General features: G+C 44.3%; 1 protein-coding gene across 1 annotated transcript in view; it reads right to left on the minus strand.

Annotated features, from left to right (window-relative positions):
• septin7a (septin 7a) overlaps positions 1–24197 on the minus strand; it is a gene marked incomplete at its 5' end in the record, with an annotated part of 88683 nt that extends 64486 nt beyond the window's left edge. Inside the window, 2 exons of the mRNA XM_060903931.1 lie at positions 3908–4014; positions 24068–24197. Coding sequence (XP_060759914.1) covers positions 3908–4014; positions 24068–24197 — 237 coding nt within the window. The remainder of the gene's footprint in view (positions 1–3907; positions 4015–24067) is intronic.
• Between the last annotated feature and the right edge of the window lie 2862 nt (positions 24198–27059).

The following is a 27059-nucleotide window of genomic DNA, read 5'->3' on the forward strand; positions in this document are numbered from 1 at the left end:
ACCTCGTCTTTGAAAAAAATCCTTTCCACACATAACCGAACATCTGCGTTTTCAATCACATTCATAAGCATCCCAAACCTGTAGATGGCATTATTTCCCCAAATCCTACCCCCTAATCACATCAGAATAGCCCTCTGTTGGCGTCACTTCCGCCTAAACATAAAACATGGCGCCAAGCTCGTTCATCTGGACAGACTCGGAGACAGAATTGCTTCTAAACACAATTTGAGTATAAACTTCAAAAGACGCAAGAAAACGTTGATTGGGAATCTTGTCAAAGCAAATATGTGGACATACTGACCCTGTTTTTGGAGCAGTAGTTGGGCTTCTAAAATTAAATAGCACCTGCACAATAATTAACGCTTTCAAGGCACTACTCCGATCCATTACTCTTTGTCCATGCTTAATCTGGCTTCTGCAGTAAACAAAGGTCGCACGTTTGACGTCAGGGCAGATTTGTTGTCATTTTTTTGGCGCAGATTGTGACGTTCTAAAACGCAAAACTCCGGTTATCTCTGTCTACACAAAAAGGCATACACGGAGTTTTCAAAAATCTTCACTTTGCCCGGAGTTTTTTTAAATATTCGTTTTTGATGTGTTTTCATGTGGATGACAGGCCAAAACGTAGAAAAATATCTCCGATTTAGCAGATACCCGGCTACGTGTGGACGGGGTCTCAGTTTAAAACATTCATGCCCTGCAAAATGTGGGCTGATTTGTTCACAGTATTCTAATTTTTTTAATTCCTGTTTTTTGTGGGTTTTATGAGCTGGAAGCCCAAATTATGTAAAAATAAACAAATACTTGAAATCGTTTAAATTGTGGGCCCTGAATCTATAATCTATGAAAGTTTAACTTTTTGGAATGGAATTATGGAAATTAAACAACTTTTCCATGATATTCTAATTTTTTGGAAAGGGTCTGTGTGTGTGCGCGCGCGCGTGTGAGAATGATTGCAAGTGTGTATGGGTGAGTGAGTATGACTGTATGAGTGAGTGAGCGAGAGACGGTGTGTGCGCGTGCGCGTGAGAGAGAGAAGAAAGGGGTGTGAACGCTGTCTTGAATGGAAAAAAATAAAAAGGAAGGATTGCTTCCAAAGAGAGAGAGAGAGAGAGAAGAGGAAAAAAACAACTTCATATTTCCTGAATATTTCTCGAGAATGTATTGCGGTTCTTGGACCCTGACCAACTCGCTCTTCCTGCGCCTCCTAAATTTACAAGATTCATAACTGTCGGTTATACAAGCATATCAAGATCCATGCGCCGGAGAAATGTTTAAGTCAAACGCAGATAAATTCATGAACTATGTTTAGAAAACAGGGAAAGACAAAAAAAAATTTAATCCTGATGCTAGTTTTCTGAAATTAGGGGTGTGTCATCTCACAACACTAATACGTTATAGGCGCGGTCTGTCATTTTGAAAATGGTTTTAAATCTTTATAAGGCTGCGATTTTCATTCTGTGGATCTCTCGAGGTCGTCTCTGATGTGTGTGTGTTGACCAATAATCATTTCTCAGCGTGAACTGTCCTTTTTTTAGTATTATCGATATACAGCATTTTCTAAAGCTAACTAGTTAAAGGGGTACCAAATATAATATATACAGTTGCTGATGTGACAAAGTAACGTATTCTTAAGTATTCTATCAAATTTATATACTAGAAAACAACGAAATATCTTGGTAATTGTAAATATAATAGTCGGTACGCTAAACGGCACAAGAGTCGCCATTTTTAAAAGACCGTGATGTCAGCCCTACCCACTGCACTAGGAGAGAAGCGTGTAATCATGGCGTCGGGCGCATCAAGTGAAAGTGACAGCTCTGTCGAATCATACGAAGAGATCCCGCAAGACACACTGCAAGCAGGCTATGGCTTAGAAGGGTCCCAGTTTGAACCTAGGAGAGGTACTCTCGACTCCGGTGATGACGAAAGAAGAGAAGAAAGCTCGAACTCGCTTGGTGTTTTTCAGCGGAAACGAGTGAAAAGACACGTCTGGAGGATCGTTATGCTTTCCATCAGTCCTGTTATTACACCCGAAAGCAACACACTGTGGCATTGTGTAGCCGATCACTTACAATTCATCCTACTTTCCGATTCACACGTGCTATTCCCAACCTCAATGAGCCAACACAACTGGGCACATACATACGTCATGAGTGTTACGCAGAGAAAATGAATGTGCATTCTGACTGGATAAAATTAATATCATGGCGGGCTGTTCAAACCAGGGCTTTGAACCGGTTCAAGGAACGAAAACGAAAACCGGGAACTTTTTCTATTTCACATGGAACAGAAACGAAACCAGAAACTTTATTTTTTTATGTTCTGGAACAGAAACGCTTATTAAAAATAATGGTAACCGGTTAATACCGGTTTTTATTTCGTTCCTCAAAGTTTCTGTAGCCTACAAATAAGTCATTCTTCTCCTGCGCAAGTTTCTATGACCCGCTGGGGTTCACTTCCTGTGTGACGTTCGCTGACTGAATGGAGAGAGCGGGAAGGTGGACTACTATCACGTCTCCATTACTGAGTGTCTGAGCAAAGAAGAGCCTGAACGTTGTAACCTCCCTATTGGCTGTTTGTAAAAATGTATCAGTTGTTGCCCTTCCCACGGGAATCATCGCGGGCTCGAGAGACGAGACCTGACGAGTTAGTTCGTTGCTAGCAGAACAAAATGTCTGGACACAAATCGGGTTTTCAGAAAAGGAAAGAAAATAAACGGAGGGTCGAAAATACAAAAAAGGAGGCAGAAAATGCAAAACGAGTTTTAAGGTAGGACAAATGGTTACTTTTCTGAGGCAGCCCGCCGTGGCTGCCTGCAGGCTTATTTATTATAGCCCATTTAGTTAAAATAGTTGATATAAAATGTTTATAGTTATAGTTATGTGATGGTTGTCCTGATTTAGACTGGTGGTTTTTTTTTTGGGGGGGGGGGGGATGTTGCACCCGGGTCCAGATTAGGGCAGAACCGGCCCTGGCTACATTTCAGGTGTAGTTTGTTTTATGAATGTATGTACTTGCATAGATGTGTACTTGGCCTTCCAATATGGCGCCTAACAAAATCTCGCGGCGCAGTGACGTCATGCGGTAGCCCTCTATAGGGCCTGACTAGCCTTTGGTAACACACTAAACGAATTCTCTTTCATTTTTGGCACTTTTTCTGTTTGTGTAGATGGGAAGACATACTGAGAATCCAAATCGCCAACATTTGAAATAATAATTGTTATGAATTATTTCTTGTCTTATTTAATGAAGGTTGTAATAGAATTAGCCTACATTTGGCTTAAGCTGGATGAGACAGAGACATAATTTTATAGCCATTTGTTAAACAGCTGACAGGGAACGTAATTAACCGTTCCGGGAACGAAATTTTTTTGTTCTAACCGGTTCGGGAACGTCTATTTAATGGTGGAACCCAAAACCGGAAACGTTAAAATTCCATTTCTGTTCGGAACGAACCAATAGGAAAAAATTCTGGTTCAAAGCCCTGGTTCAAACTGCGGAAACAGTTTGCTCGAGCTACTTTCAAAACACTATAACTTTCCAACCTTAGAACAAAAAACTTTTGTAAGTCTTGAATAAGGTTCGTTAATGTGTGTTTTATTGTTATATTTACTCTATATATTGCCCTCTGTTCCCCTTTAAACACCAATCAGAGATCGGCTTCACGCTAGCTTCGTTAGCAGATTAGCAAAGGAAGCCAGAACCGGCTCCATCCTCTCAGGTCTGAGGAACCGTCCTGTTCAGGACGACCGTTTGGATTCGTCGCCTAAACGGGTTTGTAGAGAATTTGAGAAATTCTCAGTTGAAATGATGCGGTTAAACAGTAATGTTAAGTGTATAATAAAGATGTGCGTGTGTATCTGGCTGAAAGGCCGTGTGACCCGTGTACGGGACACGCCCTCACCTGTACAGTCTTCTTGATTCTGTGAGAAGGTCCAGGATACTCTCCGGAGTAGAGATCTGTGAGGAACAGCGAGTTGATGAGCGTCGACTTCCCCAGCCCCGACTCTCCTGCAACACAGAGACGGAGAAAGACTCATCACCTGCGTCTCGCTATTCTATTCTCGATGCCTGAATGAGATAAGATCGAATTGTGAGAGACAAACTGTTCTGCGCTCTCCCAGGGGCAGGAGGCGTTTCCTTCTGCAGACCTGCGCTCATGTTAGCAAGAAAAATATCCAAGCAGCATTCATTTCCTGTAGATGTGACACTCTGGCTCGAGCCAGGAGATTTTTTTTTTTTTTGTGGAAACTAAACACAAAACGTAACAAATCCATCAAACTCCCCAGGACTTGAGAGATAAAGCACAGAAACATCCACAAGCGAGATCCAGAGCTTCAAAATCAACGTGCTGGTGTTCACATGACGTTTCTACACTGAATTATAGAAGCTGGTGAGAATTTAAACGGGCGTGTCGGTCGTATGTGGAAAACAACAAAAAGACAAACAACTCCTGATAAACACACAATCTACAGTGTGAACATCATGGATGCACGGACCCCGACCTGTAGGGGGATTGGGTCGTTTCCTTACTGAGAGACACTGCAGTTTTTAGATTTAATCTTGTGGAACATCAGAGAGAAGTCAGTTCCTGATATCACCTCCATTATAACCACGATAAACAGTCAGTCAGTCAGTCAGTCATTCACCAGAGTCTCTCTCGCTCTTTCTCCCTCCTGTCTGTCTCTCACACTGTCTTGGTCCCGTCATCTCTCACCATCTCCCTCTCAGTCCCTGTGTCTGTCTCTCTTGCACTTCTCTCTCAGTCTCTCCTGCACCCCCTTGCATTGTCTCCATCTCTCTCGCTGTGCATCTGCCTCTCTCTCTCCATCTCTCCCTCTCGCACTGTCTTTCCGTCTGTCTGTACATCTGTCTCTCACACTCTCTGCCTCCCACTGTCTTTCTCACTCTTACAGTGTCTATCTGCCTCTCTCCCCTCCCTCCTCACACTGTCTCAATCTCTCCCCCCCCCTTGCATTGCGTCTGTCCCTCCTGCTGTGCATCTGCCTGTCTTTCTCTCACTGTCTGTTAGTCTCTCCCTCCCCCTGTCTCACACTGTCGCCATCTGCCTCTCCCGGTCTCACTCGCTCTCCCCGTCCCTCTCTCTCTCCTGTTCCCTCTTCCACCGTCTTTCCGTCTGTCTGTCTGTCTCCCACACTGTCTCAGTCCCCCCTACCGCGCACTGTTGGTCTCTCGCTGTACGTCTATCTGTCTCGGTGTCTCTCTCTCTCTCTCCCTGTCTGTCTCCCCCTCTGTCTCGCACTCCCCCCCCCTTCTTGCACGGTCTCTCTGTCGCTGTGCATTTATCTACCTCTCTCTCTCACACACACACACACACACACACACACACACACACACACACACACACACGATCTCTGTCTCCCTGTTCCTGTCTCTCTCCCTCACTGTCTGTCTCTCAATCAATACAGCTTGCCATTTTCCTGAGAAACTAGAAAGGGTAAATGTCTCAGTCCTGAACACTTTCTCAGCTCAGGAAACTCACATTGTTAAAGTTACACAAAAAACAAACAAACACACACCTTCTGACCAGTCAGTCAGGTTTGAGAATTCAAGGGTCAAAGCCTTGACGAGCTTCCAGATGCCAAGTCCCCTGGTTTGTGTCAAGTCAAGTTTATTTGTATAGTGCTTTTAATAATAAACATTGCCGCAAAGCAGCTTTACAGAATTTGAACGACTTAAAACATGAGCTAATTTTATCCCTAATCTATCCCCAATGAGCAAACCCGTGGCGACGGTGGCAAGGAAAAACTCCCTCAGACGGCATGAGGAAGAAACCTCGAGAGGAACCAGACTCAAAAGGGAACCCATCCTCATTTGGGCAACAACAGACAGCCTGACTAAAACATTAACAGTCCTAACATAAAGTCAGCTTCGTTGATGCTATAAACCCCCACCGACAGAAACCAGAGCGCAAAACCATTCACGACAACCGCAGTCCCAAAGTCAACTGTAGTCCCCAGCCACAAAAGCACCACTGCAAGAGGCCAGAGCGTCCTCCAGGCGCGACCCCCAACCGTCCACATGGGGCCGCCCTCCACAGGAGCGATGCGATGAGACTCCAACCAGACAGACACAGAGCACCAGGATGGATCAGGCAGGTCCGAGGAGCAGAAGAGGCCAGCATCTCGATCCCAGGACTGACATGTAACCCAGAGTGAACTGGTCCGAGTAGGATCTCAAGATCAGGAAGGGACGAGGCTCTTAACTGCATGAAAGATGTCTGGGTCTCAAATCAATCTAAAGATGTAAAGCTACAATTCTTCTCAGCCACTGTCAAATCATAACTGCAGTGGAGAGAGGGGAGAAAAAAAAAAAAAAAAAAAAAAAGGCACCTACACAGTGACACGGCACATCAGCTGGAGAGACCATATCACCAGTATGGGGACATCCCCGTATCTCTTGCTGGTCACAATCATTGCCCCCATAACCTTTTGGAAACTCAGCTCGTCCTGTGGCGGCCAACCCGTGGCCATTTGAGGCGGGGCTGTCCTTCAAACGCTTTGATAACGGACGCCGGGGCCAACACCGAGCCAGCAGCCTGTAACTCAAGCCCACGATGACTGAGCAGCCAGGTGTATAGCTCACCTGAGGCCACGATAATGTGGTATAAAGACAATCAGTCCACACCTCCTGACCAATCAGAAGCGAGAATTTCTCTCGGTCCATGATTTCGGCTGAAATCGTACGCTGAAGTATAAAACCGCAGTATCCACTGTTCGGACTCCAGCAGCACTAATGTTTAAATGTTTGAGTTCCTCAGCAACCTTGTGCACAATACGGCGTGGTATCCAGCAGCAGTGTGAAACAAAGCAGGCAGTGTGAGGAGAGCAGGCACATGCTGGCACAGAGCAAACCTTCCTCTCCTGACCTTTACCAAGTGCCTGACTGCTGCCAGCCGGCGCTGAGGACGGGACGAAGAGTCGGGCAGCGAGAAGCCTGGACACAAAGAGCACTCACACGCTTTCGCATCATAAATATTTTTTCAGAAGGCCAGAGCAACAGTGTGCGCAAGAAATGTCAAACGTCTTTTCAGGGCTTCAGTGAACAAGCTGAAAAACAAAACAAAACACTGCTTTAAAATACAGGCGTCTTAAAACACCAGACACAGACATGCAGCGATGCACATTCAGGATATGCTCAGAATGATCTCATCAATAGTATACAGTACTGAAAAATGCTTCTTTAAATCGGGTCACATGTCTGAGACTCCCATCCTGCTACACTGCTCACGGCTCCCACACGCTCTTAAACTTTTCAAAAGACCCAACAGAGTACAGTCTGAGACGCGGATTAAGGTTAATTACTGTTACAACACTAAATTTTTATAATGAGAACTAGCGTTCTTTACAAAAGCCCAGAGTCAACAATTAAACAGTGCGAGAGAGGCTTGAATGCGTCGAGACTTCTCAGTTGTACGGTTACCGTGACGGCAGACCACATGGTCTCTTGCCTTCTCTAAGACAGCACAGCAAAAAACAGCGTACAAGTTGAGCGATGGATAAAGAGATACGGGTCCGTCTCAGAAACCGGTCTCTCATTTGGGACATTATGGTCAAAAAATAAAATGTTCTAATTTTATTTTTTTTTTGCATTAATCTAACACTCAATGTTTTTGTCATGTTTAATAAGAATAAAGATAGCATCTTGCTTTATCTGGCCTCCACTGTGGAACATTTTTTTGATTACAATTCAAATGCTTTTGTAAAATTGATTTCCATATAAAATAACTCCATCATGAAGAATTAAAGCCCCTCCTTCACAGATGAGTGAAAATATTAAATAAATTTCCTCTTTTTGATTGCTTGGGTTAAAAATGCCAAGTGATGACTGAATTGATTATTCACTTAAATATGAATAATATGATACATTTTGGGTATTTGATATGGCGAAACAGGACACAATGGAAAAATCAAGAACACACTGGAAAGATGAGAATAACGGCGCTGGTAAAACAGCGACTGTACCGGCTGAAGGTCGCGCGGGTCTCTGCTGCGGCGTGCGAGCAACGGGACATCACTACCGCACCGGACGGAGCGCGAGGCGGGGGCGGGGCAAAATGACTGGCCGTAGATTCTATCAAAAGTTCGATCTAAATTGCCCATGGTTATAAAATATTGGCCAAAAATACGCAAACACTACGAAATATGAAAGATGAAAAAGAAACATTCTATTGCCTTATACTGCAAGACTAAAACAAAATAAAACTGTCAAAACTCAGCTTTTCAGCGATAACGTCCGAACAGATCACCCGCGTAACAGAAAGACCGCAAATGGAAGCACGATCAACTTCTAACTGTTGGAGTGGAAAATTCCATTCTACACATGCAAATTGTTAATGTGTGTCCTTCCCCGCACACAAATAACACGCTACGGTAAAAAATAGACCACAACTCATTTTATAGCTCAGAAATTCATCCAAGACCAGCTACCATCATAACATATTCTGTAAGAAACATATTCTATACCGAACTTTCAGCTTTCGTTTTAAAAAACAAAATCGCAGGTTTATAACTAAATGTTTATATGGCGTAGTGATTTTAAGTTCCTACTTTTGGTGAGGTCGTGACCTTGACCCTGAGGCTTTCCGTTTAGATCAAAACACATGATCGTATTGGTTTTGTGGAAAATGGAGTTACAACGGTGATCAAATATTCTGCATGATGTTTTATTACGGTTATGATTATTCTGTGAGCGCACCGATCCTTAGGTGGATAAAGTTACAACTTAAAATACAATTAGTGATAACTGTAGACTTTTCAGTGGACTACAACCTTTTTAAGGGAATGCGATGTAGTCGACCGTTTATCATGTCCCAGATCAAGCCGCCATTTTTCCACAAATTTGCAGAATTTTTGCCAAATTCTGAATAGAGTATTCACATCAAAGATTTAGTTTTATCTGTATTATTTCTTTCATCATTTTATTTCAAATTAAAACCAACATCACCATTCAAAACCGTATAGTTTATTGACGGAGTATATTTAGTGGGGGACCCCCACAGTACCCAGTTTCTGAGACAGACCCTTATACGAGTTGAAGAGCTAAATAACTGCTCATTTATTTCATTAGCACCAGCTTCACAACACAAAACACATTTTCCATGAACATGGCCAAATGAAGAGACAAATAAATGGCACCTGCTTCGAGTGCGTGCGATGGTCACGGTCACGTGCGTGCATGAGTGACCGAAGTCAAATGATGCAGGTTAAACAGCAGCCAAGAAAGCTAATGTTAAGCAAAGTGTGTGGCTGTAACGCCAGATTATCGAGCTTAAAGGTTTGCCAAAGTTAATCCCGAGCCCATGACGGTACTTGATGCAGTGCCGTCTGAGAATCTTCAATTTCTATTTTTGCACAAAATATAAATTCTACGACTTTCAGTGACCCATGTCTACGTAGATTTTCAAAAAAAAAAAAAAAAAAAACCTTATAGGAGATATGCAGAACCATGGCCTCACTTTTTATTTATAAATGCCTTGAGATGTCAAGAACGGCACAGGAATAGTTAAGCGTCAACAATAAATCGAATATAATAATTTTTACGATTAACATGATTCATACTGGTAGCAGTTTGAGTGAATGACCTTGATGTTCGTAACATCACAGCAGGAAGTCTGTCGGTCTCATCACCATTTTCGCGATACTAAAACACAGAGCCAACTGCAACTCCGATCCTCCATTTTGAGCTAATTTATCGCTATGCCACGTAGATGTGCCAGCAACACGACAGAAGGTGGATTTATGTTGGATTCATGGCCCAAGAATGTTCAAACTCCAAAAGATTTGGACGCGTTTTGCGAGAAGTTCACACGCACATTGGGCGGCTATGAAGTGGTCTCTCCTCTGCTCTGCACAGTTTGCTGAAGACTCGTACGAGACCTCTGATCTGTTGAGGCGCGTTGGCTTTAAGCCCGTATTGAAAGAGGGTGCAGTAACAACAATTGAAGGAAAAGAAAACTACAAGAAAAGGAAAGTAAGTTCAGTTGCACCAGTTCTCCCGGAGCGTGAGCTGAGGGTTGTTGCTAAAACCCGGGACGGGACATATTATCGCTTGGGCAGTGACCTCTCCGCGGTTGTTGCTAAAACCGGTGATGTCCCGTCCCGGGTTTTAGTAATTGCCTGAGCCGAGCAGTAATGGCGGAGTACTCAGTGTGGAGAAAACAGAGAATGAGTGGACCAGCCGTCTGATTTCTCCGCTGGATATGCTCGCCTCAGCAGCAATATCTCGCCCTTGCGTGGAAGAAGCGAATGAACGGAGAACTGAACGAACAACTGAAAAGTCAGATTGTTTCAAAACAATCGGCCTTCAAGAAGCGAGAACACAGACGGATAAGCTCCGACTCTCATTTGGATACAACACTTGTTTACCTGCGTTTAGATGAATACATGTAACTTGTATTGTGTGTTTAAGTTACCGGTATAAGATTATTTAATTTGCTTCAGAATGTGATTGTCTCAGTTCATCTGATTATTTAATTAGCCTTTTACATTTTATCAGTGAAAATGCATACATGTACTGTATGTTGCACAAGTTATAACACCCATCCTGTTTTAATGAGAGTCAACCCACAATCAGTGAAGTTAAATCAGTCTTCGTTGAGCAAGTCAGTAACGGTATTTCTTACCTTCACTATAAATTTTTATTTATACGACGTTGGTCTATAGCTGTCAAAGGCCCCGGCCTTAAAACTGGTTCCCGCTGTGGCATCACGCACTCGGGGCTGGCCTTCTCAGCGGGGCAGCTCGCATGCTAACTTTGCCGTCGATTTTAACTTTCAAAAATATACTAGTGCATCTCAAAATTAGAATATTGTGAAAAAGTTCAATATTTTCCATCAGTTATTTAAGAAAGTGAAAATGTTATATATTATAGACTCATTACACAAACTAAAATGTTTCAAGCATTTTTCTATTTTAATCAGCATGGCATACAGTACAAAAACAAAAAAACCCATCTCAAAATATTAGAACATTTCATTTCGAGTTTGAGTAAAACAGTATGAACACAGTGTATCTCTCGGTCTAGTTCAGTACACACAACCACAATCATGGGGAAGACTGCTGACTTGACTGTTGTCCAGAAGATGATCACTGATGCCCTCCACAAGGAGGGTAAGCCACAAAAGGTCATTGCTGAAAAGGGTGGCTGGAAAAGGTGCACAAGCAACAGGGATGGCCGCAGTCTTGAGAGAATTGTCAAGAAAAGTTGATTCAAGAACTTGGGAGAGCTTCACAAGGAGTGGACTGAGGCTGGTGTCAGTGTATCAAGACCCATCACGAACAGACATCTTCAAGAAAGGGGATACAACTTTCGCATTCCTAATATCAAGCTACTCCTGAGCCAGAGACAATGTCAGAAGTGTCTTATCTGGGCTAAGGAGAGAAAGAAATGGACTGTTGCTCAGTGGTCCAAAGTCCTCTTTTCAGATGAAAGTACATTTTGCATTTAATTTGGAAAATCTCGGTTCTAGAGTCTGGAGGAAGAGTGGAGAGGCACAGAATCCAAGGTGTTTGAAGCCCAGTGTGAAGTTTCCACAGTCTGTGATGATTTGGGGTGCCATGTCATCTGCTGGTGTTGGTCCACTGTATTTTATCAAGTCCCAAGTCAACACAGCCATCTACCAGGAGATTTTAGAGCACTTCATGCTTCCATCTGCTGACGAGCTTTTTGGAGATGCTGATTTCCTTTTCCAGCAGGACTTAGCACCTACCCACAGTGCCAAAACTACTACCAAATGGTTTGCTGACCATGATATTACTGTGTTTGATTGGCCAGCCAACTTGCCTGACCTGAACCCCATAGAGAATCTATGGGGTATTGTCAAGAGGAAGATGAGAAACACCCGACCCAAAAATACAGATACGCTGAAGGCCACTATCAAAGCAACCTGGGCTTCAATAACACCTCAGCAGTGCCACAGACTGATCACCTCCATGCCACACCGCATTGATACAGTAATTCATGGTAAAGGAGCCCCAACCAAGTATTGAGTGTATAAATGAATATACTTTTCAGAAGTTGGACATTTCTGTATTGTAAATCCTTTTTTTTGACTGATCTTAGGGAATATTCTAATAATTTGAGATACTGGATTTCTGATTTTCATGAGCTATAAGCCTTAATCATCAAAATTAAAACAAAAAAGGCTTTAAATATTTCACTTTACATGTAATGAATATAGAATATATGAAAGTTTACCTTTTTGAATTAAATTATGGAAAAAAAGGAGCTTTTTCATGGTATTCTAATTTTTTGAGATGCACTAGTATATATTTTTAAATTCCCATTTATGCAGCATGCAAGAGTCAAGGATGGAGATACTATCCACTCAGAAATGTATTTAAAAATAAAGGCTCTGCGCATCTGCTTTAAAGGAATTCCCCCCACAAATTCTCAAGGACCCATGGGAACCACAATTACTCACCACAATTCAACACAACAGCGCATTGCTTGTTTAATCAGGACTGTTCAACCCAGCATGTCGTACAACACACTACACACCTTGTGTCTGAAATCATAGTGGACTATATAGTGAGCTCGCCAATTTGATAAGATGCAAAATACTTTGTATTCGTTAACGTGGGAAAGGCTCTCAGTATTATCACAAGAATACACGCATGTACTTCTTTTGAAACCCCACCAGCCGACTGATCCGGCACGTTTTAACTGCGCGACAGTAATGACGTAAATAACGATGAGGTGGACTAGCGTCTGAAAGCGTTTTTACATTTTACCAATGAGCTCACTATATAGTCCTCTATAAAGAATTCCCTCGGTAGTGATTAGGGAGGAGTGAGCGACTTCGGACACAGGGACCGCTGCTACTACTGTAGCGTACAATTGCTATGTTAGCTGTTGCTTCACTCGTGTACTGGCAAAAAAGTCTAAAATTTACATAAATAGACACACTGGGAAAGTTACTCATATTCAGAGTCGGGTTATGCAGGCACTTGGTTCGATCATACATTAGCCTCTATTTAACTTTTTTTTTTTTGGGGGGGGGGGGGGGGGGGGCTATTTTCTTCTTTGGTCCGTATTTTCTAGCCCAGATTTCTTTCAAGGTTTAAAAAAGTCAAGAAATTCAAATTTTATTCAAAAGCACTTAGACATTTGTCGCAAAGCAGCTTTGAAATGAAGGATATAAATTTTATTTGAAATCCATCTCTAATGAGCAAGCCAGAGGAAGATGGTGGTGAGAAAGAGGAAGAAATGTTGAGAGGAACCGGAATCATGGTCATAAAATCAAAACCATTCTGTAAAACGGAGACGCAGCAGACATGAAGAAGGACTTTGTATTGATTAACGTTGGAAATACGCTCAGTATTAGGGTGCATCAGCTGCCCCCTAAAAATGAAAAGGTTCCTCCAATCATGATGCATTTTTGTTTTTATGTTCCTTTTGGTAAGAAAACACACTGGGTGAAATATTTTGACAAAATTCAAAAGTTTAATGGTGGCACCAGGAGCTCAAAGTTATGGAAAAAGCTGCTATTTTATGACTTTTATGACAAAATTTCGATCACTTTTCATGAAACATTATGGCACCTTATAGAGTATACCAAATATCTTAGATACACATTTTTAGTGCATATTCTAAATATATTATCAAGCACAGTTTGAGTTTCAGCTGTTCATTGAATCATTGTTCAACTACGTTTAAACAATACAAATGTATTATGAATCACATTAATGCTTCTCAATCCCTTGCAAAGGTTCTTAACATGATCTCTGGGTGACAAGAAACCAATAAATGGAGTCCAACATTGTGATTCAAACCTTACGCAAAAACATAAAATAAGCGGTTTTTGGCAAAAAATGAACCTCATGGTGCCACCATTAGACTTTTGAATACAGGGTTTCCCCAGGTTTGACCACCATAAATTTAAGACTTTGTAAGACCACTTAAATGAGAATTAAGACCTACATCGCACCCATGATGCGGTCATAGAACACCAGATCAAATTCCCAATAATGACAAATGTTTCAAGTAAAAATACTTTTATTATAAAAAAGTTATATACTTAAGTCATTATGTGCATTGCTTGTCGAATCTTCACATTCAAGACAAGCAAGACCGAATTTTGTTATGCAAGACGTTTTGTTTTTTCCACAGGAGAATGTTGCAGCAACTTCCGAGTCTGGGAACACAGCCTTAAAGGAACAGTCCACCGTATTTCCATAATGAAATATGCTCTTATCTGAATTGAGACGAGCTGCTCCGTACCTCTCCGAGCTTTGCGCGACCTCCCAGTCAGTCAGACGCAGTCAGACGCGCTGTCACTCCTGTTAGCAATGTAGCTAGGCTCAGTATGGCCAATGGTATTTTTTGGGGCTGTAGTTAGATGCGACCAAACTCTTCCGCGTTTTTCCTGTTTACATAGGTTTATATGACCAGTGATATGAAACAAGTTCAGTTACACAAATTGAAACGTAGCGATTTTCTATGCTATGGAAAGTCCGCACTATGACAGGCGTACTAACACCTTCTGCGCGCTTCGGCAGCACATTGATACGGAGCTCAGATATCAATGCGCTGCTGAAGCGCGCAGAAGGTGTTAGTACGCCTGTCATTATAGTGCGGACTTTCCATAGCATAGAAAATCGCCACGTTTCAATTTGTGTAACTGAACTTGTTTCACATCACTGGTCATATAAACCTATGTAAACAGGAAAAACGCGGAAGAGTTTGGTCGCATTTAACTACAGCCCCCAAAAATACCGTTGGCCATGCTGAGCCTAGCTACATTGCTAACAAGAGTGACAGCGCGTCTGACTGACTGGGAGGTCGCGCAAAGCTCGGAGAGGTACGGAGCAGCTCGTCTCAATTCAGATAAGAGCATATTTCATTATGGAAATACGGTGGCCTGTTCCTTTAAAGAGTTCGCTTATGCCCTCATTCGAGCTGTACGAGTGGTGTTCCGTAATTGTTTTTAAAATCCAGAGCACCTCTGCCCGAAGTGTCGGGGTTCCACCGACACCCATCATGCCGCTGCTCGGCCCTTGTGTTGTTGCTAGCCTTGCCGATGATGTCTGGCTTGGCTGATGCTGCTGACGTTCGACAGTGGTGCTAGTGCCAACTCCAGGTGCATTCGGAGATTGAACCGTGCAGAACTGAGCGATGGGCTGGTGGCGGTGGAGGGCAGATGCAATGTGCTTTGAGCTCTTCATGTGAGACTCTAAAGCGAAATGACCTATAGTGGACAACTTGAAGGTCTTTCGACAAACACAGCATCTTGCTTCAACGTCGCTTCCAGGAACCTCCCTCACCCAATCACGATATCTTTCATCTGAAAGCCACTGCTGATTAAAACGACACTTCCCCATGCTGCGATTCGCGGAGTCTCCTCTCCACCACGGACTCCGACGATTGCGCCGGCGCGAAAACGTATCAATATTGTTTCTTTCTTTGCGCATACTCCAAGAAATTAAAGGTGGCGTATGAGATTTTGGAATAACGGTTCCCGCAAGCCATATTTTGAAAAGAAACAAGCCCGCCCTCGCCATGCTCCCACCCCCCGCGTCTCGTTAAGTTAGAGTGTAGAGAGCTTGGAAAAATAGCTCAAACTTTCTCATTTAAATTGTGTTTTCAGCCCCAATTTTCACTCCACACACAATTTTCTCAAAAGTAGTAGCCACACTTGTCCTGATTCACACAATGTGTCTACCTACACGATAGGACTTGCAGTTTTTGAATGAGAAGCCTGAAAGTGAGGAGAGGACAGGTGTGCAGCCCCATAGACTCCCATTATAAACTTGCCAGAAAAGTCACTCGTTTTTAACTCGCTCTAGTGACCTCATTTTTTACACTACAGACAAAAAAAATTACATCAGTGTGTTCAGGAGAGCCTTGTGGCGCTCACTGTGAAAGAATTTTGTGAATATCTCCTTCCGTTTTCGTGTAAATCCCCGTTGTTTGGAGGAACCTTTTTCTATGCATTTCTGTCTCTCCCTGCTGGCTCTCTCTCTCTCACACACACACACACACACACACACCAGGCCCGGCGCCAGGAACAGTTTACTAAGGGGGCAATTAGAAATCGCAAGGGGGCAAATATTTTTTCATATAGTGTGTGGTAGTGATGGCTGTCTGACAACGTGTTTCAAACAATTAACTGCGCCAACCACAAAACCACGGCCCCGAAGGTTGCTTTAGTCTGGGAAAATCATGTGGCATATTACCAGGGCAGTTGCGCTTTATCAGCTCCCGTGCCCACCTGTTAACCCTCCCCTCCAATTTTCTCACAGACACGCGTTACAACCGGAAAGATGCCAAACATAAAACAACACACATAAACCTACAGGCAAGTCCTTTACATTTAAAATACATACAAATAGCTCCGCGGCATGAAAACAAAACGTCAATGCAAGTCTAAGGTACTTGGCTCGGCGGCCAAAATCATAATTTTAAAAAAATCAACAGACCCCGCGGCTGCACCAGTAATAGCCTTCCTGACTCGCACTGAGTCAACGCTAACCACTTAATCCGCGATCCCAGTTTAGGCGTGTAGGGGACTAAACACTCTGAAGTGATGAATTTCACCCCCGCTGCATGGGGGGTGACGTCAACGACACACATTCTTACGCTATTTGCGCACAAAGCGGACCATATATGAACACGTACACCAACATAAACGGAGATAAACTTAGCCTACAAAGAAAGAAAATGGATTCACAATATTGTGATTGAATTCGTTTAATTCGGAAGGGGAAAGACTACTCCCGTAAACTGACTGCATATTGCAGGATATTGCAGACAGTGCACTTGTAAGTGTACATGTAAAACCCCCGCCCGCCCGCACGACCCCTCCCCTTGTCCTTATCACAGGTCTGTGTGCGCGCGGCTGTGGCAGCATTTCACACATACACCCACAATAACTAGTCCCCAGTAGTTAGGATTGATACATATGTCTAAACAGGGTTAATATTAAATTCAGGCTTTTTGAAATAATCCTACCTTAATACAGTTGAATTCTACGATTGCAACGTAAGAATCATAACAACCAATCAGATTTGTTCTACCGTGCCAGTTTTTGTAGTGATTTATGTGAAATGTATTTTTGTGCAATGCGCAACCACTTAATATTTCATATTTGAAAATGCAAATTATTAATACGTCTATAATACATTATATTTTCATAAGAAAACAATTAAGTGATCTGAGTCTCCGTTGAGGGGGCGGGGCTGTAGCCACGAGGGGGCGACGCCCCCTTTCGCCCCCCCCCATGGCGCCGGGCCTGAGACACACACACACACAGAAGGGCTGGGCTGCTCGTGGGCTTCAGTCTGATTGACGCGTCAGTATCCAATCATTTTGAGGTGGTACCTCGATATGATTGGATGGCGTTTTTCCTTCATTTTACACTGTAGACTGGATTAAAATATTTCGTTTTTGGGTCAAACCTTCTATTGTACTGCTTGCAACATGGGTGTGAGGAGCTTTTCAAGCAATATGGTAAAAAATACTCCTGAAAAAAATCTGATACCCCACCTTTAACCCACATTTTCACATTGTAGAATAGTATGAGTAAATTTAAGACCTTTGTTTAAAAAATTAAGACTTGAGCAAAGCAATTTAAGACTTTTTAAGGGCTTAATTTTGGAATATTAAATTTAAGACTTTAAGACTTAAGACCCCGCGGCTACCATGGAATATGGTCAAAAAATTTTACAGGATGTCTTTATTGGTGAAAAGGAACACCCAAACAAAAGTGCATCAGATTTTATGAAAGCGAGGGCAACTGATGCACCCTACTCAGTATAATACGGATTTATCACAAGAAAACGTGCATGTATTTATTATTTTGAAAATCCACCGGATTTGACTGATCTGGCACGTTTTAACTGTGCGACAGTAATGAAGTTACTGTCATAAATTAAGTAAAGTAATACATTTATATGTTAATTCATTATAAATCAAAACTTCTGTAAAACTGTCAAGTCACAGTATTATTAAAAGTCCATGTTCAGATATATACACACAAATTAAAAAAAAAAAAATTCTTGATCATATGTAAGAATTTTGTATGCATTATCTAATTTAAATTTTGGAAAAAAAAAAAAGACCCATTTCCACAAACTGGTCAAGATTTTATACATCGTTTAATTCCGTGTTTTTGTTGAAGGAAATAAAGACTACTGGAGCGACGGCATGGCAGATCAGCTGCGTCCCACAGCATTTTAAAACATGCAAATGATCTCAGAACGAGTTTCTGCACAGCATAATGAGCACTGACTCTCCAGCGCTGAACTCGGACAGTATCAGGGTTCAGAAAGCAACAAGATCTCAGATAATCAGATAGACAGAAACTGAAATCGTGCACGACAGCAGTAGGATCTAAACGACTATACTGTTCCTGGACGTGATCATTTGCTTCAAGCGACTTGATCAAACTGCATCTAATCTGCTGCTGTAATGTAATACCGATGACTCCGGGCAGATGATCGCAATATGAGATGGGGTTAAGCGAAAGGCTGAGAGGATTCAGGGCGCTGGCAGCTCGGGAGCATCCAGCTCACTTCCTTTAAAGGAAATATCCCACAGCTGTGTAAATGCTGCTAAGGGAACTCCCCATCACATGACCGAGGTGGAGGGGGCAGGAAGTGGGAGAAGTGCAGAGAGAAAGAGATCTTGAACTGACTAGTTTCTAATTTCCTGTATGCAAATCTATACTACTTGATACGACGCATGGCATGCAGTTACAGGAAAACAATCAACACCACAGTGGCATAACTGATTATTTTCCTGCAACACCACATCCTGCAGTACTTCACAACCATGTAAGAAGAGTAAAAACTATCGATCTTTAATTCCTAAGAATTACAACAGTGCACTTTTTATCCCTTTATAGTTACACCTAATGTTAAATGTTATAGTCGTTCCATCCTCATCCTGTTTCTCTCTTGAAGATATGAGGAAGAAGTCCTCCGTCCTGGAGATGATGTCAGGAAGAAAACGTCACATCACATCTGGATCACCAGAGAACTGGAACTACAGCCAGAACTGCCGTTATAGAAAATTAAAAAATCAACCTTCTGACCAATCAGAATCGAGAATTTAACTCCGCTGTGGAATAAACACCACGATAACACACATTCCTGAATTTCTTTCAGAAGACACAAAGTCAGTTAGTCAGGATTAGGGATGTTAACCGAAGACTGTTTGACCAGTGGTTGACCGAATCAGCATCAACCGGTTGATTTTTTTTTTTGGTTGTCGGTTAAAAAAATAAAAATAAAAAATCGTTTTGAAGCTGCCGATTTTGGAGCAGAGAACCTGGAATTCTGTGTTGTAAATGCTTGGAGCATGCCATGCGGGGTAAGGACAACAGCTGACAAATCAGAAACACCCATTCAGTCATGTCCCGCCCTCCCGTTGCCACTCAGCGAAAGAAGTGTACAGACAGGCTTTTAGCTTACAAATTACTATTCTGTTTTTTTTTTTTTAATTATTATTAGAAGGCACATGGAGTTTAGTCCTGCCTTGGCCAGTGCATTCTGAAAGTGTGTTTCGGTCTGTAGCCAACAATGCATGTTATTGCAGATCAGATCTCTCCACACAAACTAAAGGCGCAGATGCCGACTTTTTCACGGCTGAATCGCGCAGATCCGATTTTTTTTTTGGGGGGGGGTGGGGGGGGGTGGAGTGTCTGAATAATTTCATCAGAGTAAATTCTGTATTAAAATTACTAAATAAGCAAACGCCGTTAATTATTCAGACACTCCAACGCCTCCCCCTAAAAAAAAAAAAAAAATTTGGATCTGCACGATTCAGCCGTGAAAAAGGCGTCATCCGCCAAACGGCGCGCCGTTTGCATCCCTGTTTAAACTCATAGGTTAACCAACTTTAACTGGCTAATGAGGCTTGGTGGTCGGTCAAGATTTTTAGTTTTCGCCATCCCTAGTCAGGATGTTTGCTCTAAGCTGCAAGAAAATGCTGGCTAAATGAGACAAGCACGCCATAAAATGTTACGGTTATTGTTTGATAAATCCACTGCTCCTCAGCAATCGAGGGAAACAAAGCTGCTGTTGCTAATCCTTAAATGTGGCACAACTCAGGTGCACTTAAACCCATCTACACAGCATCAAGGTGAACTCACACACACACACTGGCAGGCCTGCTAATCAGCAAATATTGACTTTTTCCCTGTTTTGTCTCTGCTCCCTTTTACCTGCCAGTCAACGCTCTCAAACACAATGCAGACTTTATACCAACATCTGCTCCTTTAGTAGAGTCAGGCTCACTGTCAGCCAGATCACATCTCCATATCTGTACACAGTGAAATGAAGCATTATGATGTGCCGTATGGCCTCCGTACATCACGTGCAAAACACTACAGCTGTGAGAACAGAGCCGTGTGTATTAAATAGGTTCAGGTCCAACTGTCCAAGCTCTACTGTCGGAGAAGGGTGAGGGCCTGAGGGTGATCTGGGTGTCACACAGGTTTATGTTTGAATCAAGAGCTTGGAATGAAATGTATATTAAGTGAAGGCATCTGTGTGGGGATGTAAACTCAGAAGCATGTTTCTGCTTATTTGAAGGCTAAATTAAAAAAAAAAAAAAATTAAACAGACCTATCAGATTTGAGCGAGTGCAGAGATGTAACATTTATCAAACAAAACAGCATGGATTCTTTTCTGGGGCGTGGCCCGCGTACCCGTCAGTCCGGGAGGAGGAGGAGGCGTGGCCCGCGTACCCGTCAGTCCGGGAGGAGGAGGAGGCGTGGCCCGCGTACCCGTCAGTCCGGGAGGAGGAGGAGGCGTGGCCCGCGTACCCGTCAGTCCGGGAGGAGGAGGAGGCGTGGCCCGCGTACCCGTCAGTCCGGGAGGAGGAGGAGGCGTGGCCCGCGTACCCGTCAGTCCGGGAGGAGGAGGAGGCGTGGCCCGCGTACCCGTCAGTCCGGGAGGAGGAGGAGGCGTGGCCCGCGTACCCGTCAGTCCGGGAGGAGGAGGAGGCGTGGCCCGCGTACCCGTCAGTCCGGGAGGAGGAGGAGGCGTGGCCCGCGTACCCGTCAGTCCGGGAGGAGGAGGAGGCGTGGCCCGCGTACCCGTCAGTCCGGGAGGAGGAGGAGGCGTGGCCCGCGTACCCGTCAGTCCGGGAGGAGGAGGAGGCGTGGCCCGCGTACCCGTCAGTCCGGGAGGAGGAGGAGGCGTGGCCCGCGTACCCGTCAGTCCGGGAGGAGGAGGAGGCGTGGCCCGCGTACCCGTCAGTCCGGGAGGAGGAGGAGGCGTGGCCCGCGTACCCGTCAGTCCGGGAGGAGGAGGAGGCGTGGCCCGCGTACCCGTCAGTCCGGGAGGAGGAGGAGGCGTGGCCCGCGTACCCGTCAGTCCGGGAGGAGGAGGAGGCGTGGCCCGCGTACCCGTCAGTCCGGGAGGAGGAGGAGGCGTGGCCCGCGTACCCGTCAGTCCGGGAGGAGGAGGAGGCGTGGCCCGCGTACCCGTCAGTCCGGGAGGAGGAGGAGGCGTGGCCCGCGTACCCGTCAGTCCGGGAGGAGGAGGAGGCGTGGCCCGCGTACCCGTCAGTCCGGGAGGAGGCGGAGGCGTGGCCCGCGTACCCGTCAGTCCGGGAGGAGGCGGAGGCGTGGCCCGCGTACCCGTCAGTCCGGGAGGAGGCGGAGGCGTGGCCCGCGTACCCGTCAGTCCGGGAGGAGGCGGAGGCGTGGCCCGCGTACCCGTCAGTCCGGGAGGAGGCGGAGGCGTGGCCCGCGTACCCGTCAGTCCGGGAGGAGGCGGAGGCGTGGCCCGCGTACCCGTCAGTCCGGGAGGAGGCGGAGGCGTGGCCCGCGTACCCGTCAGTCCGGAAGGAGGAGGCGGCATGGCCCGCGTACCTGTCAGTCCGGAAGGAGGAGGAGGCGTGGCCCGCGTACCCGTCAGTCCGGAAGGAGGAGGCGGCGTGACCCGCGTACCCGTCAATCCGGAAGGAGGAGGCGGCGTGGCCCGCGTACCCGTCAATCCGGAAGGAGGAGGCGGAGGCGTGCCCCGCGTACCCGTCAGTCTGGGAGGAGGAGGCGTGGCCCGCGTACCCGTCAGTCCGGGAGGAGGAGGCGTGGCCCGCGTACCCGTCAGTCCGGGAGGAGGAGGCGTGGCCCGCGTACCCGTCAGTCCGGGAGGAGGAGGCGTGGCCCGCGTACCCGTCAGTCCTGGTGAACGTGGTCTCAGTGTCCAAAAGTCGCAGTAAAGGAGGTGTGGCCTCCCAGTACTTCAATCTTTTCCAATTAAAGTTTAATTTTTTCCACAATACTGAAATACACCCTGTCCATCAAAGCAGCTTTAAACTGTAATGTTGAATCGTTGCTGCTTTTCTGTCCCCCGTCAGATAAGACACACCCCTCTGGGTGGTGAAAGGTTACATCACAAGTCCACTTGGACTGCCTTACTACCCCGTTCCCTTACACTTTCCTCTACTTCAAACCTTCATCTGCTTTGACCCCTGCAGAGAAAACCCCAGGACAATGGATGACCTCTCTCTCTCTGCACCGGGAGCATAAAACCCTGAAATCATTCTCAATCCCATCCTCCCTCAAAACCAGTGACGAGGAGAGCTGTGGCTCTGGTTCTATAAGGACACTAGAACGGAGTGCAGCTGTAGATTTGAGCAGGAGACTTCAGCTGGTGCTGCTCTGTTGTTGGATGTAACTGAATGAATGGAATTACAGGAAACTACCCACCCACGAGTCACTATACAACACACACATTCCAGCGGGGGGTGGGGGGTGGTCTGGTTCACATTTGTTTCAAGAACACATTCTCAGAGCCCCTGACTCTGTGAAATCCATCACTCATGCGAGCTGCTGAGCACAACAGCGTCGAGTTCCTGTATGAAACCGAGCCATGTCTCAAACACACACACGGTTCACCTCTTTCTAGTCTGTCAGCACAGTGAAGGACAACTCATTCACCCCACTTCAATTTGCTCATGGCGGATTCCTGAGCGAGCCTTGAGGTTACACTTAAAGCAGCGCCGTCTGAACAATGCTTTCATCGTTCCGAGCCAAAAAAAACACAACACCCACATCACAGCCCAGCGTGGAGTCTGATTTAATGCAAACATACAGAATTTTAACAATTCATACATAAAAAAAAGAAAAGCGAACCAGGTACTGCATTGAACGACAGCATGCTTTCCAATGAGCAGACTTTTAAATCTGGAAACAAAAATGTGCTTCACCTCACCTCTAGAATTTGAATATTCAAAGTTTGTCTCCTAAGAGAAGCTGGTTTGGAAGAAATGCACCTCTTGCCTCATGAATGCTTGAAGCTTATAACCTTCTGGATGTTGTTACTACCATTATTAATTATTATTATTAAGCTGCAGAAGTTATAATTGGTCTTAATGCTCGGTTGCTTTGGTTAGAAACACCAGAACACCTTTTTAATTTTTATCTATAATTTTTTCATCTTCAGAAGGGCCTTTACCCTGGTCAGGGCCTCGGTGGATCTGGAGTCTACCCCAGGAACAATGGGTACGAGGTCGGAATTCTGGGCTCAATGTGGGAATTCTGTGCATGAAGAGGAAATCTGGGCAGGGCATCATGCACAAACACACACACCCCTGAGGCGGGTTATCATACACAATCCATCTACCAGCTTGTTTTCTGTGCGTCAGGAGGAAACCAGAGAACCCAGAGGAAACCCACATGGATACACCAAGTAACCCAATCCCTACCCAACATCTGTTTTCTTTCCCCCTCTGAGATATAATGTATTGTTCCTGAAAGTAAAGGATTTGACCCATTCCTCCTATTTAAAGAAATCTGACAGGATGCTGGAAGTTTTTCCTCGACATATCCCAGCAGATCTCTTTATTCCTGTCTGCCTCCATGCTCCATACTGCAGCTTCTTAAATGTCCAACTGGCAAGTACAAGCGCAGGAAGCGAGAAGAATCAGAGTGCAGGATGTGTGATGAGAGAGGTGGTGTATGGAGGGAAAATAAGCGTAGCAGTGGAGATCTTTGTCGGTGCATAAGCAGAACCTGGTGGAGCTCTGTACAATGGGAGGCTGTCGGTTAAACAGAAGTAAAAATTTTTCCTGATGATAATCTACTCACCCACGACCATTAGCGTGAACTCGAAGCCTCTCTTCACAGACTTTCTGTAAACTTGGTTGGGGAGGTTTGCGAAGCCCACATATCCCTCCAGGTTCTTCTGTTGCTGTGGGACAAAACCGAACACACCATGTATTTAAATATCTGTCTTTGAAAACAAAATGATAAAGTGAACAGAGTCCAGAACTCCAGCTAGAACAGCAGGTCAAAGAGCAACAGCCACGGGAGGGAGGGGGACGGACCGACGCGCGCCACACAGCCACGGGAGGGAGGGGGACGGACCGACGCGCGCCACACAGCCACGGGAGGGAGGGGGACGGACCGACACGCGCCACACAGTGACCGGGGGGCGCTTCGCAGACTGATGCGCACCACACAACAACAGGGGTTTGGGTGGGGGGGGGGGGGGGGGGGGACCGACACGCACCACACAGCTATGGGGGTAAGGGGGGGGGGGGGGGGGCGGAGACAGACGGACGGGGGGGGGGGGGGACCGACACACGACAACAGTGCTGTTACAGGAACACATTTTATTCCCCTTCTACCACAGACATTCAGGAATGATTATAAATAAATAGACGACACATACATGATACATTATCCATTTTTAGTTATATTTATGCTCATGAAGCTCCACCCCCCCAGGATCTACATGGTCTGAGGTGTAGTGTGTCTATAAAATGACTGACAGGAAGTGTATCCAAACACAAACAAGCATTCTGGACCGGAAGTCAGTTTTCCAAACGGGTCTTCTCACTGATTTAATGAACTTTATCTAAAGTCACAGCTTAATGTATAGTTTAAAAAAAAAAAAATCAAATCAAGTATTGCACCTTTAACGCTGTGGAGTGAATGCAAATTTAGATCCTGTTATCGCTTACCTTACAGCAGCTGCACACTTTCACTTCCTCCCCCCCAAAAAAAATTTCAGGATGATTATCAGGAAAGAAAAAGTGGTAAAGTCTCAAAGATGTATTCGAACGAGTGCATTGATATAAACCGGCGATTTGTAACTGCCCTCAGAGCTGCCGTTACGGACCAATCAGATTTGAGAATTCAGCCACAGCTTTGGTATTGTTCTGTGATTGAAGTGACATGACGTGTGTGAATAAAATACGTCTACATTCAGAGTTCTATAAAATGAGACTTAATAAAGCAATAATAAAAACGTCATACTTACTGCTACTTTGGAGATCATTAAATTATCATTATTCCGCATGATGAGGGAAGGAGAGCAGGGGGTGACGAAACGCCGGTCCATCAGGCACAGCACGGCGAGAGAGAGCGAGAGAGAGAGAGAAAAAACACGTTAAATGTGTTTCAGTTTATACAGAATCGTTTTTTCCTGCAGATGTGTCTGTGAGAAAGCCAACACCTCCTGAGTCCATCCCATAAAATAAACCCGGAGTTTCCCTCACCAGCATGCACATCTGCTCAAAACAGTGTCAGACATTTCTGAGAAGTGACCCTGACTAAATTTGACTAATTAAAACACAGGGAAGTCAGACACACAGCTAAATATAACAAAACTGACCGTGATAACATTTGAACTTCTCTTCTGCATGAGCTACGTTCTCCTTGTAACTCCAGCACGCAAATAAAAAGAGAAGAACCATAAACTAAGTACATTTACTTTATTCCTGTGTTTTATTTCTCGATTGTGAGGAATTTATAAAATAAAAAAAAATAAAAAAAAAAAGCCCACCACATTTAGTGGGAGTGCTGTTATTGGAAAATAAATCAACGACACAGCCCTACATACATGTATGTTATTTACCAGCTGGGAGGTCCGTATCGTGAAATACCGTGACCGAGGTCAGTATTCAAGGCCGAGGTCACGGTATTTCACCATACGGACTGACCTTAAACTGGTAAATAATATATTTTTTTTTTCTTTACCAAATTCTAACAGAAGATGTGGTGCTCGAAAGGGAAAACCGAGCTGAGCCGCCATTTTGAATCCTCATTCACAGCTGTAATGCAAACTGCTTTCTCCTCCTTATACAAGTGCACTTCCATGGCAGGGAAAAAAAACTACATTTTGCCGCCTATGTAGTCCCCTATTTATACAAATAGGAGTCATTCAGGATTCAGCCATGTTTTTGCTCGGTGTTTTTGCTCGACCAAAGTTATACAGTATTATGACCTTTATATTGCATAAATAAAGCCATTTGGTGAAACTTTGAAGAAGAGATTGTACTGGTTTAAAGTCTTTACCGAACGTAATATGTATTAGGATAACATGGTCCAAAATGGGCCTCATTAACTAATGAGATCAAACGGTTAGCAAGTTAGGAGGTTTTCAGCTTTCTCCCAAAATGTTTTTTATTTCTTCTTCCTCAGGGTAGTAAAACTCGCTTTCGCTGTGAACACTGTCGTTATCGCTATCCATGCTGTAAAATTAATGCTATTCTCCTGAGAAATACTGGCAAAAATTTAAGATTTTTGACAATTTTATAAATAAATCACACACACTGTGTGTGTGTGTGTGTGTGTGTGTGTGTGTGTGTGTATATATATATATATATATATATATATATATATATATATATATATATATATATATATATATGTGTATATATATATATATATATATATATATATATATATATATAAAAAAAAAAAGATAAAATGTTGACAAAAAATGCTACCATGTTTGTTGTGAATGAGCGAGTCACCAGAGGTCCATAACTGGGGTCCGTACTAGGGGTGGGCAAAAATATCGATACGGCGATATACTGCGATACTTTGTCTTCCGATTCAATATTGATACTCAAAATTTGAATATCGATATTTTTTCAAATAATAAATCATGTTTCAGACAGGTTGTAAATCCAGTACGACTTCCGCACCCCAAGGTGTCGCTGTGCCGCTACCTCACTGCAAGGCACTCTTTGTCTTCTCTTTTTTTCCCGGTGGTTGCAGTGAGGAAAAAAAAAAAAAAAGCAAGCAAGCATGGCTGTTAACGTAAACCTAGAGACACCACCGAACTTTA

This window comes from Neoarius graeffei, chromosome 22 (assembly GCF_027579695.1).
Source record: "Neoarius graeffei isolate fNeoGra1 chromosome 22, fNeoGra1.pri, whole genome shotgun sequence".
NCBI lineage: Eukaryota > Metazoa > Chordata > Actinopteri > Siluriformes > Ariidae > Neoarius > Neoarius graeffei.